This window comes from Saimiri boliviensis, chromosome 6, assembly GCF_048565385.1.
Source record: "Saimiri boliviensis isolate mSaiBol1 chromosome 6, mSaiBol1.pri, whole genome shotgun sequence".
NCBI lineage: Eukaryota > Metazoa > Chordata > Mammalia > Primates > Cebidae > Saimiri > Saimiri boliviensis.
This window is the reverse complement of record NC_133454.1, coordinates 69,235,192-69,251,812: the sequence shown is the minus strand read 5'-3', so window position 1 is coordinate 69,251,812 and position 16,621 is coordinate 69,235,192. Positions and strand designations below refer to the sequence as shown.

The 16,621-nt window shown below is 36.7% G+C and overlaps 1 protein-coding gene across 9 annotated transcripts in view; it reads left to right on the top strand.

The window, feature by feature from the left end:
* Positions 1 to 16,621, top strand: part of EMSY (EMSY transcriptional repressor, BRCA2 interacting) — a 109,232-nt gene that overhangs the window by 50,799 nt on the left and 41,812 nt on the right. For all 9 annotated transcript variants that reach the window (XM_074400897.1, XM_010334337.3, XM_074400900.1 and 6 more), the window contains one exon: positions 983 to 1,237. In XM_074400897.1, the coding sequence (XP_074256998.1) occupies positions 983 to 1,237 (255 nt within the window). The remainder of the gene's footprint in view (positions 1 to 982; positions 1,238 to 16,621) is intronic.

Below are 16,621 nucleotides of genomic sequence, written 5' to 3'. Positions count from 1 at the left end.
TAAATTCTTTTCTGTAATACAGTGTATTTGTCATGGTGGGGATGTGGTAGAGGAAGGGGTGGGAAAACATCCTAAGTACTTGAGAATTAGGCTGTTAGTTTCTTTTTATTGTTTCAGCAGTGCCTAAAAGTAATAGGATGAGTTATATTCCAGGGTCTCTTGGTTAGGAATATTAACTTATTGACAGATAATAGTCCTTTTAGATAGTTGATGAATTAAGAAAAATTACAGATGAAAAATCTGAGAGAGGGAAGAATATCTGAAACTCATGCATCTTTAGTGAAAAGTACTAGTGCTCCTTACCTATGTGTACTTGTTAATATTAGAATCCCGTTGAAAAGAACCTTATATCATCAGAATATTTTTGCTGTGGATATATTGAGTATGCCAACTTACAACTTTTCACGTGATTATTTAATGACTCAGAGTTCTTAAGAAATGACTTTCCTTTTTTATTAAAAAATTTTTTTCCTCTTCATCATCCTCAGAGAAAAGGAAATGACTTTATTTTATTCAGAAGATGAATGTGAGTTATTTCATATGGTACTATGTTTAAATTGGCTGAGTATAACCTGAAAAATAATATTTGAAAAATATATGACATATAAATAGGATTCAAAAATTAATAAATTTGCTTTGTTCTTATATTATTCACATTGAGAACTTGTATTTTCTAATAGAAAATATATTAAGAGGCAAATCTGGAAATATCTTGTCTGATAATTTGTTTCTTTCATTCTTACTCTTCCCAAGGGAAAATGAGTTCATTTTTAAAATCTAAGAGCAAATGTTTGCCTCCCTTGCAGAGGTTGAGGACTGGATGTCAAATATGTAAGGTACCACACAGTCATCTGACTGTGCTCAGTAAATTGTACTTTTATGGATTTGTCTAGTCTTTAAACTGTTATCTACTATATAACCAGCGGTAACTTTAATTTTGCTTTTCTACCAAATTCTCTTTTCTCTTACTCCTTTTCTATAGGTGTATCTACATCAGCAATCAAAATGGCATCAACCAGACTTCCTTCTCCCAAAAGCTTAGTGAGTGCCCCAACTCAGATTCTTGCACAGTTTCCTAAACAACATCAGCAGTCTCCTAAGCAGCAGTTATATCAAGTGCAACAGCAGACACAGCAACCAGTGGCCCAGCCTTCTCCAGTATCTCATCAGCAACAGCCTCAGCAATCTCCTTTGCCACCTGGTATCAAACCTACCATCCAAATCAAACAGGAGTCAGGTAACTGGAAAATGTTTATAAGATATGATGATTCTTCTTTATTCACCAGTTTTTTGAGTCTTCCAGTTCATGAACATGGTGTATCTCTTCATATATTTGGGTCTTTGACTTTTTCATTAGTGTTTTATGGCTTTCAGCATACAAAGTCTGTACATATTTTGTTAGATTTGTACCTAAGCATTTCATTTTCTTGGAGTGATTATAATTGGAATTATGATTTCAATTTCAATTTCTGCATGTTTTTTGTTAGTACATAAAAATACTTGTTGATCTTGTATCCTTTGACCTTGCTGAATGCACCTAGTTCTCAGAATATTTACATAGATTCCTTGGGATTTTCTGTGTACACAACTGTCATCTGTAAATAGGGACAGTTTTATTTCTTCCTTTCCGATCAGTATGCTGTTTATTTCTTTTTCTTGTTTTATTTTATTGACTAAAATTTTCATATTTTATTGACTAGACCTTTCAATACTATGCTGAATGAATAAGAGTAAGGGGGCCAGGCGCGGTGGCTCACGCCTGTAATCCTAAGACTGTGGGAGGCTGAGGCGGATGGATCACAAGGTCAGGAGATTGAGATCTTCCTGGCCAACATGGTGAAACCCTGTCTCTACTAAAATACAAAAAATTAGCCGGGCATGGTGGTGCGCACCTTTAGTGCCAGCTACTTGGGAGGCTGAGGCAGGGGAATTGCTTGAACCCAGGTAGCAGAGGTTGCAGTGAGCTGAGATTGCACCACTGCACTCCAGCCAGGTGACAGAGTGAGACTCTGTATCAAGAAAAAAAAAAAAAAAAAAAAAAAAATGAAGAAAGTGGACATCATTGCTCTGTTCCTGATCTTAAAAAGAAAACATTCAGTCTTTCATCATGAAGTATGATGCCAGATGTAGGTTTTTTGTAGATGCTCTTCATCAGGTTGATGGAGTACACTTCTGCTACTAGTTTTTGGGAAGTTTTTATGAATGAGTGGATTTTATGAAGTGCTTTTTCTGTTCAATTGATATAAGTTTTTTCTTGTTTAGTCTGTTGATATGCTGGATTATATTGATTGATTTTCTGCTAAACCAGCCTTGCTTATTTGAAATAAATTCCACTTGGTCATGATATATAATTTTTTAAAATACATTGCTAGATTCAATTTGTCTCTGTATTCATGAGACATTTTGTTGTGTAGTATTCTTATTTCATACTTGCCTTTGATTTTGGTCGGTATAATACTGGCCTCATAAAATGAGTTTGTGAGTGTTTATTTCTTTTCTATTTTTTGGAAAAGACTGTGTAAGATTGATATTAATTCTTTAAATGTTCAGAAGAATTACCTAATGAAGCCATCTAGGCCTGGAGATTTCTATGTTTGGAAGCTTTTAATTGATGAACTTCATTTCTTTTTTAGTTATAGGACTTTCCAGATTTTCTGCTTCATCTTGGTTTTGAGGAATTGATCCATTTCTTCTAAGTTGTCAAATTTATGAGTGCAAATTTGTTTGTGGTAGTTTCTTATTATCCTTTTAATGGCTACAGGATCTATATTCATGTCCTGTTTCATTTCTGATGTTGGTGGTTTGTATCTTCTCTTTTTCTTTGTCAGACTTGCTATTTATTGAATTTAAAAATGTATGGAATTTCTTGAGAACTAGATCTTTGTTTCATTGATTTTCCCTTTGCTTTTCTGTTTTTAATTTCATTATCTGTAGTATTTCTGTCCTACTTTCTTTGGGTTTATTTTGCTCTTCTAATTTCTTAAGGTGGGAACTTAGATTATTGCTTTAAGACATACTCTCTTTTCTAATTACTTAGCATTCAATTCCATTTAGGTGAAGACATTTGTCATAAATTTCTCTCAGCACTGTGTTAGCTGCATTCCACATATTTTAATATATTCTGTTTTTATTTTTATTCAGTTTTTTGTGTTTCTAAGTTTTTCTTCAGACTTCTTTGACCCATGGATTATTTAGAATTGTGTTGCTTAATTTCTAATGGTGATTTTTCTGGGTTTGTTTGGTTTTTTTTTTGCTATTGATTTCTAGTTTGATTTCATTATGGTCTGAGAACACACTCTGTATCATTTCAATTCTTTTATGTTTATTGAGGTGTTTTTTTTTTTTTTTTTTTTTTTTTTACCCATGATATGTTCTACTTTGGGTGGTCCATGGTGCTTGAAAAATATCTATGCTGCTGATGTTGGGTGAAATAATAGATTCTGTTGGTTGATTATGTTGTTCAATTCTCCTATATCTATGCTGAATTTTCTGCATAGTAGTTCTATCAGTTGATGAGAGTGGGGTATTAAAAGTCCCCAACCAATTTTTGGATTCTAGTACTGCAAAAACACGTCTTTCAGTTTTTGCTATATATATTGTATTTTGATGTATCTATTGTTTGATGCATACATTTTTAGAAACATTATGTCATCCTGGTATGTTAATCCTGTCTCATTATGTAGTGTCCCTTTTTTTCTCCAATACTCTATTTTTTTTAAAAAAATATAAAGGTTGATTTCCCTTTTTGCTCCAATTAAGTCTCTATTTTTTTTTTTTTTTTTTGATACGGAGTTTCGCTCTTGTTACCCAGGCTGGAGTGCAATGGCGCGATCTCGGCTCACCACAACCTCCACCTCCTGGGTTCAGGCAATTCTCCTGCCTCAGCCTCCTGAGTAGCTGGGATTACAGGCACACGCCACCATGCCCAGCTAATTTTTTGTATTTTTAGTAGAGACGGGGTTTCACCATGTTGACCAGGATGGTCTCGATCTCTTGACCTCGTGATCCACCCGCCTCGGCCTCCCGAAGTGCTGGGATTACAAGCTTGAGCCACCGCGCCCGGCAATTCTCTATTTTTTTAATGTAAAGGTTGATTTTTAAAATTATCCATTCTTAAAATTTAATTCCAATTTAATTTTTAAAGTCTGCCACATAAACTAAATGATGGTAACTAGTCTGTGTTAGTATATTTAGTGCATGTAATAGACAACTATATTGACTGGAAGCGGGTGAGTTCTATTACCTTGTAAAGTATACTCTGTGTAATTAATTTAGCCACTCCTGCTTTCTTTTTATTCATGTTCACATAGTATATCTTTTTCCCATTCTGTTATTTTCAATCTACTTACATTGTTATATTTGAAGTGAGTTTCTTGTAGACGGGATACAGTGTAGTTTTGTATTTTTATATCAACTTTGCCAGTAACTTTTTTTTTTTTTGAGATGGAGTCTTGCTTTGTCACCCAGGCTGGAGTGCGGTGTCGCCATCTGGGCTCCCTGCAACCTCCACCTCCCGGGTTTCAGCAATTCTTCTGCCTCTGTCTTCCAAGTAGGTAGGATTACAGGCACACGCCACCACACCCAGGTAACTTTTGTATTTTTAGTAGAGACAGGGTTTGACTATGTTGCAGGCTGATCTTGAATGCCTGATCTCAAATGATCCGCCCACCTCAGCCTCCAAAAGTGCTGGGATTACAGGAGTGAGCCACTAATCTTTAACTTTTAAATGATATATTTAGATCATTTGCATTTAAGGTAATTGTTGATATGGTAGGGGTTACATGTGCCATTTTATTATTTGTTTCTTTCACTTCTTCTTTTTCTGTTTCTTTTTTTTTTTTTTTTTTTTTTAGCCTATTTGTGATTTACTTGAAGAATTCTTAGGGTTTCATTTTGACTTATATACATATATTATTTTAAAGCATAGCGTTTTGTTAGGTTTTCTTAGCATTTGCTCATGGTATTACAATATACATGTGTTGGCCATGTGAGGCCAGGAGTTTGAGACCAGCCTGGGCAATATAACAAGACCTCTACCCTTTTGTAGGACCATTTTTTTTTTCATCTCTACAGAAAAATTGACAAATTAGCCAGGCATGGTGGCATGCACCTGTAGTCCTAGCTGCTTGGGAGGCTGAGCAGGAGTATTGCTTGAGCCCAGAAGTGTGAGGTTGCAGTGAACTCTGATGTGCCGCTGTTCTCCAGCCTGGGCAACTGAGTAAGAGCCTGTCTCAAAAAAAAAAAAAAAAAAGAAACGAACCCAAAACAACAAAAAACATATACTTTTGTTACCTATCATATTTAACCTTTTCATTGTGTATTACTCTATAATTGAAATAATTTTATTTTTCTTTCTAGTAAAAAAGTTTTCCCCATATCTAGTGTTGGTTAACATATAACACTTCCTGTTTCTTCTGCAAGGTTCCAGTCTCTAAGGTCTGTATTGGTGGCATTTTTGTGAATCAATTGTTACACTATACCATATTAATTAATTTTAGACAAGATCTCGCTCTGTCACCCAGGCGAGAGTGCAATGGTGTGATCATGGCCCACTGTAGTCTTGAACTCCTAGGTTCAAGCAATTCTCTTGCCCCAACCTCCAGGCAGCTGGGACTACAAGTGTATGCCACCACACTTAGCTAATTTTACTATTTTTTAGAGATAGGGTCTTGTCTTATAGTCCAGGCTGATCTGAATCCTGGCTTCAAGCAGTCCTCCTGCCTTAGCCTCTCAAAGAGCTGGGATTACAGGCATGAGCCACCACACCCGGCCAATTAATTATTTTATTACAGACAGGGTCTTGCTCCATCACCCAGGCTGAAGTGCAGTGGCATGATGACTATAACCTTGAACTCCCCAGCTGAAGCAATTCTCCCATCTCAGCATGCCAAAGCACTGAGATTATAGACATGAGCCGCTTCACCTGGTCTATATTTTATTTTTTCGAATAGAGAAGGCATTCATTAAAAACTGAACAGTATAAAAAGTTAGAGTGAATAACTTGACCTCTATCTAGTCCTTTCTTGCCCTTAAGAAAAACTTAGTTTCTTATATATTTTTAGTCTCTACATATACAAGAAAATTTAAATATGGATTCTTATACCCCTACTCCTTTGCACACTTAAAACATAACACATGCACCTTACTCCCCCTACCACCTTTAACAATATATCTTAGAGATCTTTTCAATATAGTCAATACATAAAATAAAATTGCTTCTGCATTCTACAGTGATACAGGTATACCTTGTTTTATTACACTTTGCTTTATTGTGCTTCCCAGTACTGTGTGTTTTTTGTTTGTTTGTTTTGTTTTTTGTTTTTTTGAGATGGAGTCTTGCTCTGTTACCCAGGCTGGAGTGCAGTGGCACAATCTTGGTTCACTGAAACCTCTGCCTTCTGGGTTCAAGCAATTCTCCCTGCCTCAGCCTCACAAGTAGCTGGGATTAATGGGCACCTGCCACCACGCCCAGCTAATTTTTACATTTTTAGTAGAGACAGGGTTTCATCATGTTGGCCAGGCTGGTCTCAGGTGATACAGAAAACTGCTGATTTCAGGTGATCCGCCTGCTTTGGCCTCCCAAAGTGCTGGGATTATAGGCATGAGCCACTGCGCCCAGCCTTGTATATTTTACAAACTGAAGGTTTGTGGCAACCCCATGTCAAGTAAGTCTGTAGGCACCATTTTTCCAACAGTGTGTGCTCACATTGTGTCTCTGTGTCACATTTTGATAATTCTCATGATAACGCAAAGTTTTTTATTATTATCTGTTACTTTAATCCATAATCAGTGATCTTTGATGTTACTATTATAATTGTTTTGGGCCACAACAAACTATGCTCGTGTAAGATGATGCACTTAATAAATAAATGTGTGTGCTCTGACTGCTTCACCAACTGGACATTCTCCCATCTCTCTCCCTCTCCTTGGGCCTGCATGTTTCCAAAATTGCAACGATATTGAAATTAGGCCAGTTAATAAACTTATAATGGCCTCTAAGTGTTCACATGAAAGGAATACTCTCATGTCTCTCACTTTTAGTTAAAAGCTAGAAATGATTAAGCTTAGTGAGGAAGGCATGTTGAAAGCCAAGATAGGCTGAAAGCTAGGCTTCTTGTACTGAACAGTTAGCAAAGGAAAAGTTCTCGAAATTGAAAGTGCTACTCCAGTGAACACGTGAATGATAAGAAAGCAAAATAGCCTTATTGTAAGTTTTAATGGTTTGAATAGAAGATCAGACCAGCCACAACATTCTCTTAATCTAAAGTCCAATCCACAGCAAGACCCTAACTCTCTAATTTCTATGAAGGTCAGGAGAGTGAGGACGCTGCAGAAGAAAAGTTGGAAGCTAGCAGAGGTTGGTTAACAAAGTTTAAGGAAAGAAGCCCCATTTACAGAATGTGAAAGTGTGAAACGAAATAGCAAGTACTGTTGGAGAAACTGCAGCAAGTTATCTAGCTAAGATTGTTGATGAAGATGGCTACACTAAACACCAGATTTTCAGTATAGACAAAGCAGCCTTTATTGGAAGAAGATGCCATCTAGGACTTTCATAGATAAGGAAGTTAATGCCTGGCTTCAAAGCTTCAAAGACTGGCTGACTCCCTTGTTAGGGACTAATGCAGGTGCTGACTTTAAGTTGAAGCTGATGTTCCTTTACCATTCTCAAAATACTAGGGTCCTTAAAAAGGACAAAGCCTGGATGACACCACATCTGTTTACAACATGGTTTACTGAATGTTTTAAGCCCGCTATTGAGACCTACTGCCCAGAAAAAAAAAAGATTCCTTTCAAAATATTACAACCCACTGACAGTGCACCTACTCATCCAAGAGCTCTGATGGAGATGTACAAGATTAATATTATTTTCATGCCTGCTAACATAATGTCCATTGTGCAGCCCATGAAACAAGAAATAATTTAAACTTTTAGGTCTTATTAAGAAATAAATTTTAGACTGGGCATGGTGGCTCATGCCTGTAATCCCAGCACTTTGGGAGGCTTAGGCAAGTGGATTGTTTGAGCCTAGGAGTTTAAGACCAGCCTGGGCAACATAGTGAGACTCTGTCTCTACAGTTTTTTTTTTTTTTTTTTTTAAATTAACCAGGTGTGCTGTGGTGGGAGGATTGCTTGAGCCAGGAGGTTGAGGCTGCAGTGAACTATGATTGTGCCACTGCCATTCCAGCCTGGCTGACAGACTTCGTCAAAAACAAAAACAAAAAAAAAACACAAAAAAACACATTTTGTAAGGCTATAACTGCCATAATGATTCCTCTAGTGGATTTGGGCAGTCGGCCTTCTGGAAAGGATTCACTGTTCTGGGTGCATTTAGAATATTTTTGATTCATGGGAGGAGGTCAAAATATCAATATTAATAAGAGCTTGGAAGTAGATTCCAGCCTCTGTGGATGACTTTGAGTGTTTCAGGTCTTTAGTGGAAGAAATAACTATCTTATGATAAAACTTGACTAGATGAGGAGTAGATTCTTATGGATGAACAATGAAAGTGGTTTCTTGAGATGGAATCTTCTCCTGTGAAGTAATAATGTCCTGTCCTGTGGATGTTGTTGAAATGACAAAGGATTTAGAGTATTACATAAACATAGTTGATAAAGCAGCAGCAAGTTTGAAAGGATTGCCTTCTGTTTTGAAAGAAGTTCTACTGTGGGTAAAATGTTGTAAAACAGCATTTCATGCTTCAAAGAAATCTTTCCCAGAAGGAAAAAAAAATCAATTCATGCAGCCAACATCATTGTTGTCTTATTTTAAGAAAATGCTGCAACCACCCAAGCCTTCAGTAACCACCACCCTGATCAGTCAACAACCATCAGCATCGAGATAAGACCCTCCACCAGCAAAAAAATTATGCCTTTTTGAAGGCTCAGATGATCATTAGCATTTTTAAGCAATAAAGTATTTTAAATTAAGGTATGTACATTTTTTAGACATAATACAATTGCACACTTAATAGACTACACTGTAGTGTAAACATAACCAAAAATTTCTTGTGACTTCCTCTATTGTGATACTCGCTTTATTGCATTGGTCTCGAACTGAACCTGTAGTCTCTCCAAAGTATGCCTGAATCGTAATTTATGTAATGAATCCCTTGTAAGGGTGTTTCTAGTCTCTCTCTCTTTTTTTAAATTCAAACAAAACTGCGGTAAACAAGCCTATATAGGGTCGTTTTGTGTGTGTAAGTGTATCTGTAGGATTCATTCCCAGAAGTATGATTATTACGTCAGTTTTGATAGATATTGCCAAGTTTTCATCTTATAGAGATTTTCAATTTATTTTCCTACTGTTAATGTACGTGTGTCCCAATTTCCTCACAGTGCCCCCTTCCCACCAGTATATTTTCAAACAGTTGGATTTTTGTGAATGTGATGGGGTTGAGGAGATGTTATCTCAGTATTTTTCTATTTTTCGTTTCTTTTATTGAGAGTGAGTTTGGGAAACTGTATGTTTTAGTGACCTTTGTAATTCATTTTTTGTGTGCTATCTGTATCCATTGTTCACTTTCCTATTGGATCAATTTCTGGGAATTCTTACACTGTCAGAATAATTGGCATTCTATGCATTTCATAATTTGTAGATTTTTTTTTTCAGTTTATTTGTTTGTCTTTTGACTTTATGGGGACTTCTGTGCAAAACACTGTTTGTACAGTGTGGTCTTTAATGCTTCCAGATTTTCCATCACAGTTTATAATTTTTGTATTTAAGTATTTTGGAATTTATCCTGGTATGAGGTTAGACAATATAATATATTGATAACCGAATGTGATTTGGGTCTGTAGTTTTCTTTTTCGTGTGCAGTGTTTGTCAGGTGTTTCTTTGAGCATCATGTGTATTTCCAGTAAATAATATTGAAAGTTTTTTTTAATGCTCTGGAATTTTTTTACATTTAAATTTTATTTATTTCTTTAGAAACAAGTTCTCGTTCTGTTGCCCAGGCTTAAGTACATCAGGCAATTCTGCCACCTTAGCCTCAGCTGAGACTACAAGCATGTGCCACTATACCTGGCTAATTAAAAAAATTTTTTTTGTAGAGTTGGGGTCTCACCACGTTGCCCAGACTGGTTGTGAACACCTGGCCCCAGGTGATTCTCCTGCCTTGGCCTATCAAAGTGTTGGGATTATAGATGTGAGCCACTGTGCTCAGCCTGGAATATTTTTTCTTAAAGAGCTTTATTGAGATATAATTGACTAAGTACTCAATGAACACATTTAAAGTGTACAATGTAATGTTATTTAATATATTCACAGATATGTTCAGCCATTATAAGAGCTAATTTTACAACACTTCACTTCAAAAGGAAACCCCATAATATTATCTCCTACTTCTTGCACCCATTCTTTCAGTTTCCTATCCCTGGCCCCAAGTAACCACTAATTATTTTCTGTCTGTAGATTTCTGTCTGTAACTGGCTTCTTTAACTTAAAGTAATATTTTTAAGGTTCATCCATCTTGCAGCATGTATTAGTACTTCATTCCTTTTTATGGCCATATAAAATTCACATTTTGTTTATCTGTCCATTGATATGCATTTGGATTGTTTCACCTATTGGCTGTTATGAATAATGCCGCTGAAAACATTTGTATGCTAGTTTTTTGGTATTCACTTCTCTTGTATATATACGTAGGAGTGGAACCTCTGGCTCATATGTTAATTCTGTGTTTGATTGTTTGATAAACTGATGTGTTTTCCAAAGCAACCGTACGGTTTTACATTCCCACCAGCAGAGTATGAGGGTTCCAGTTTCTCTGCATTCATGTCAACACTTGTTATTCTCTTACATTGATTCTAAACAGTCTGCTTTGAGTAAAGTTATATTTCACTGTGGTTTTGATGTGTACTTACCTGATAACTAATGATGTTTAGCATGTTTTCATGTGCTTATTGGATCTTATATATATATTTCCCTGAAGAAATGGCTATTCAGATCCTTTACCCATTTTAAAATTGGGTTATATGTCTATTTGTCATTGAGTTACAAGAGTTTGTGTGTGTGTGTGTGTGTGTGTGTGTGTGTGTGTGTGTGTGTTTGTGTATATGATATTAAACTCTTATCAGATATGTAATTTGCAAGTATTATTTCCCATTTCTGAATTGTCTTTTTACTTTCTTGATGGTACCTTTTAAAACACACCAGATAGCTGGATGCGGTGGTGCATACCTGTAATCCCAGCACTTTGGGAGGTCAAGGTGGGTGGATCACTTGAGGTCAGGAGTTTGAGACCAGCCTGGCTAACATGGCAAAAACTCGTCTCTACTTTAAAAAAAAAAAAAAAAAAAGTTAGCTGTAAGTGATGGCACACACCTGTAATCGCAGCTATTAGGGAGGCTGAGGCAGGAGAATCTCTTAAACTCAGGAGGCAAAAGTTGCAGTGAGCCAAGATTGCGCCACTGCACTCTAACTTGGGCTACAGAATGAGACTTGGTCTCAAATTAGTTAATTAATTAATTAATTAATTAAATACAGCAGTTTTGATATCTAACTTTTCTACTTTCCGTTGCTCATGTTTTTATTGTTGTATCCAAGAATCCTTTGCCAAATCCAGTATTTTAAAGATACCAACGTTTTAGTTTTACCTCTAAGTGTAAATGTTTGATCCATTTGAGTTAATTTTGTGTATAGTGTGATGTAAGTGTCTCACTAATTCCTTTGCACGTATCTATTCATTTGTCCCAACCGAATTTGTTAAAAAGACTATTTTTCCCCCATTGAATGATCTTGGTACATTTGTCAAAATGCAGTTGATCATAGTTGTATGGTTTTATATCTGGACTTTGAAATCTATTCTATTAATCTATGTCTTATGCCAGTACCATACTGTTTTGATTACCATTGGTTTGTAGTAAGTTTTGAAATCAGGAAATGTGTGTGTCTTTTGTTGTCGTCGTCGTCTTCTTTCTTCTTTCTTCTTTCTTGTTCTTTCTTTCTTTCTTCTTTCTTCTTGTTTCTTCCTTCTTCTTTCTTCTTCTTACCTAGTCTTGCTGTGTTCCCTAGGCTAGAGTGCAGTGGTGTGATCCCAGCTCACTGCAACCTCCATCTGTCAGGTACAAGCAATTCTCCTTCCTCAGCCTCCCAAGTACTGGGATTACAGGCATCTACCACCATGCTTGGCTAATTTTTGTAATTTTAGTAAAGACAGGGTTTCACCATGTTGGTCAGACCGGGCTGGAACTCCTGACCTTAGGTGATCCACCTGCCTCAGCCTCCCAAAATGCCAGGATGACAGGCAGGAGCCACCATGCTGGGGTTCCCACCTGTGATTTTTAATTCTTTTTTTCAAGATTGATTTTAAATTCTTTTTTTAAAGATTGTTTTGGCTGTCCTCAGTCTCTTGAAATTCCATATGAATTTTGGAGTTAGCTTGTCAAATTCTATGAAGGAAGTCAGCTGAGATTCTGATAGAGATTGCATTGAATCTGTGGATTAATGTGAGGAGCATTGTCATCTTAACCATGTTACTTCTGTGAGCATGGTATGCTTTCTTATTTATTTAGATCTTTAATTTCTTTAAATGTTTTGTAGGTTTCAGAGTGTACATTTTGTATTTCTTTTGTTAATTTTATTCCTAAGTATTTTGTTCTTTTGGTGCAATTATAAATAGAATTGTTAATTTCACTTTTTAGCTTGTGTATTGCTAATTTATAGATTTTTTTTGGTGTTGACTTTTATCCTGCAACCTTGCTGAACTTATGTCTCATTCTTTGGTTCTAATTTCTGTTAGTGGATTCCTTTGTTTGTTTGTTTGTTTGTTTTAATATTAAGGGTCATGTCATCTGCAAATAGAGATAGAATTTCTTCTGTTTCAATCTGGATGCTTTTTTCCCCCCCAATTTCTCTGACTTGAATCTCTGGTATAATATTGAACACAAGTGGCAAGAGCAGACATCACTTTTTCCTTATTCTTTCTATTTATAGAACTTCTTTCAGTGTCTCTTGTAAGGTGGGTCTGCTAGCAACATGTTGCAGATTTTGTTTATTTGATAAAGTCTTTAGTTTGCCTTCATTTTTGAAAGCTAGCTTTGCTGGATATAGGATTCTTGGTTGATGTTTTTTTTTCCTTGAATACTTCAAATGTGTTATCCAACTGCCTGCTGACTTCATTGTTTCCACTGGGAAGTCAGCTCTTACTTAACTTTATTGCAGTTCCCCTGTAAGTGTTGTGTTGTTTTTCTCTTGCTGTGTTCAAGATTTTCTTTTTGTCTTTGATTTTTCATCATTTTTACTGAGATGTGTCTGTTTATGATCTTTGTGTTTATCTTATTTATAATTTTTTCAGCTTCTTAAACATATATGTTACTGTTTTTCAGTAAATTTGGAAAGTTTTCAGCCATTATGTCTTTGAATATTTCTTTTCTTTTCTCTCTCCCTACCTCTGGTACTTCCATTATATGTATGTTGGTGTGCTTAATGTTGTCCCACATTTCTCTGAAGCTCTGTTCATTTTTCTTCATTCTTTTTTCTCTTTGTTCTTAGCTCACATACCTCTGTTGATCTTTCTTCAGATTTGCTAGTTCTTCTGCCAGTTAAGATCTACATGTGAACCCCCTCTAGTGAATTTTTTAGTTCAGTGATTTTACTTTCAACCTCCAGATTTCCTATTTGGTTCTTTTAAAAAAAAATTTATACCTCTTTATTAATCTTTATTTGATGTACTCTTGTCCGCATGGCCTCCTTTACTCCTACAATCATGTTTTTCTCTGGTTCTGTGAACATATTTGTAATAGCTACTTTAAAGTCTTTTTCAGTTAAGTCTGACATCTGGTTGGTCTTACAGACAGTTTCTGTTGTTTTGTTTTTTTTCTAATGTATGGGTAATATTTTCCTGTTCTTTATATGCCTCCTTATGTCTTTGTTAGAAATTGGACATTTTAGACACCTCTGTATCCATAAGTTCTACATCTTCAGATTCAAGCAACCATGGATCAAAAATATTTAGGAAAAAGACAACAAAAAATAATGATACAATAGTAAAAAATAATGCAAATATAGAAACAATATAGTAAAACAGCTACATAGCATTTACATTGTATTAGGTGTTATAAGTAATCTAGAGATGATTTAAAGTATGCAGGAGTGTGTGCATAAGTTTTGCAAATACTATACCATTTTTTAGTAAAGAAGTGGAGCATCCACGGATTTGAGTATCAACAGGGTCCTGGAACCAATTTTCCATGGATACCGAGGGATGACCATGTAGTACTTGGGTAGTGGTCTCCCCTTACCAAGGATTTGTTATTTTTATTTGTATAGTTACTTGTTTAGTGATGGGATCAGTTATTTTAGTGAAGTCTTTTTATTCCCTCTCCAGCCTGTGCTCCTTCATCTAAGCATCTGATAGTACTCCCCAGGGAGGCACAGCTCTGTGTATACGTATAGTCACTTTGGGATGACAGTGGTATTAGTTTGGCTTTCTGTTGCTCTTTCCTTGACCACACCCAGCTGTTAAACTCTATTAACTGCTGGCTGATTGCTCTATTGTTTTCAGGAAAACCTTGAAGCATACATTGCTCTGTAATCTAATCCAAATTTTGGCTCCTTTGAAGGAATAGTTTCTGGGATTCATTTTTGATATTTCTTCTAACCTCACAAAGGCTCTTCCCAGCTTTTATATTCTCTGCTTCTTCCCTATAAACTGTCTGCAGTATAGACTATATGTTCATTATATCCATGAATCTCCTTCTGGTTGCCTTTTACCACTTTCTTCATTGTTCTTAAGAATGCCCTTAGTCTTGAACTTCTCCATGCTGTGGTATAAATGGAGTTAGTTCTTTGGGAAGAGATTAGGAGCTATCTCTTTTATGAATTATTTCTATCCTTTGGCAAAGTCGCTGAGCCAGGACTCTGGAATATGGGATGGGGTAAATGGCAGACTTTTCTGAGTGACACCCCTGCTTTAGGCACTGAGTGCTCACTGAGTAGGGGTGAGGGGTTGGGCAGCAGCCTGAGGTCCTCACAGCTTGGCTGTCTTGCTGGTGGAGTCATTGCCTCACCAGCCAGGGCAAGGACTATCAGTACTTCAGTATTCTCAGTGGTACTGTGCCCAGGGTACAGCCTTGTCCATAAATTGGGGGCTGGGCAGAATAAGAGAGCTCTCACATCCATACTGTGCTTGCCCAGAACTTAGCCTTAGCAATGGGTAGCTGAGGGCAGGATGAGATAATCTGAAGTCCCATTTCTTCTGAGAAGAAAATCCTTCAACGGAGAGCTGGTAGAGAAAGAACCCTGAGTTCTTCACTGAAGCCATCTGGAATGGAATGTTCCCCTCGCTGAGCTGTTAGTGGGGAAGGAGGAGATGGTATTGGTTTAAATACCACAGATCTCGCCTTTCTCAATGAATTTTTGTAGATTTTCTTGAATAGATGTTTTTTCATTTAATGTTTGCCCTTGGCACCATTTCCAGAGCCTTTCAGTGGTAGACGTTTTATACTTTTTACCAGTTTTCCTGGGTTGGAAGGCCAGCAGAGCTCATGCCACCATGCCAGATACCAATATTTGGAATGATTTTAGTACACTGGAATTGACATTCTTTTTAAAGGACTGTAGAATTCTCCAATACAACTATCTGGGCCTGCTACTTTTTGGCAAACGGGTACAGCTCTGAATTTTTTTTTTTCTGTGGAAACTTGTCTATTTACATTTTTTTTCTTTTCTGGGATCAATATTGATAAATGACAGTTTCCTAGAAAATTATTTATTTGATCCATTTTAAACTTATTTGCGTATAATTGAGCAAAGTCATTTTATGATTATCTTAATTTTTTTTCTCTGTGTAGATATTTCTTTAGAAGCTCTTTTTTTTTTTTTTTTTTTTTTTGAGACGGAGTTTCCCTCTTGTTACCCAGGCTGGAGTGTAATGGCGCGACCTCAGCTCACTGCAACCTCCGCCTCCTGGGTTCAGGCAATTCTCCTGCCTCAGCCTCCTGAGCAGCTGGGATTACAGGCATGCGCCACCATGCCCAGCTAATTTTTTGTATTTTTAGTAAAGACGGGGTTTCACCATATTGACCAGGATGGTCTCAATCTCCTGACCTCGTGATCCACCCGCCTTGGCCTCCGAAAGTGCTGAGATTACAGGCGTGAGCCACCGTGCCTGGCCCAGAAGCTTCTTTTATATGTGCTTTAAGATTTACTATAATTCTAGCCGGATGTGATGGCTCACATCTGTAATCCCAGCACTTTGGGAGGCCAAGGCTAGTGGATCACTTGAGGTCAGTAGTTCAAAACCAGCCTGGCCAACATGGCGAAATCCTGTCTCTACTAAAAATGCAAAAACATTAGCTGGGCATGGTGGCAGGTGCCTGTAATCCCAGCTACTCAGAAGGCTGAGGCAAGAAAATCACTTGAACCCAGGAGGTGGAGGTTGCAGTGAGCTGAGATTGTGTCATTGCACTCCAGCCTGGGAGACAGAGTGAGACCCTGTCTCAAAAATAATAATAATAATAATAATTACCGTAATTCACTAATGAAATAAATACTAGAAATTATTCCCTCATAAACCTCAGTGCTTAAGATTTATTATAATCAGATTTTTAAAATTTCCATAATAATTATTTACTGCATTTTTCCTATTCATTATGTACTTTACAGTTTTGATTTATTTAAT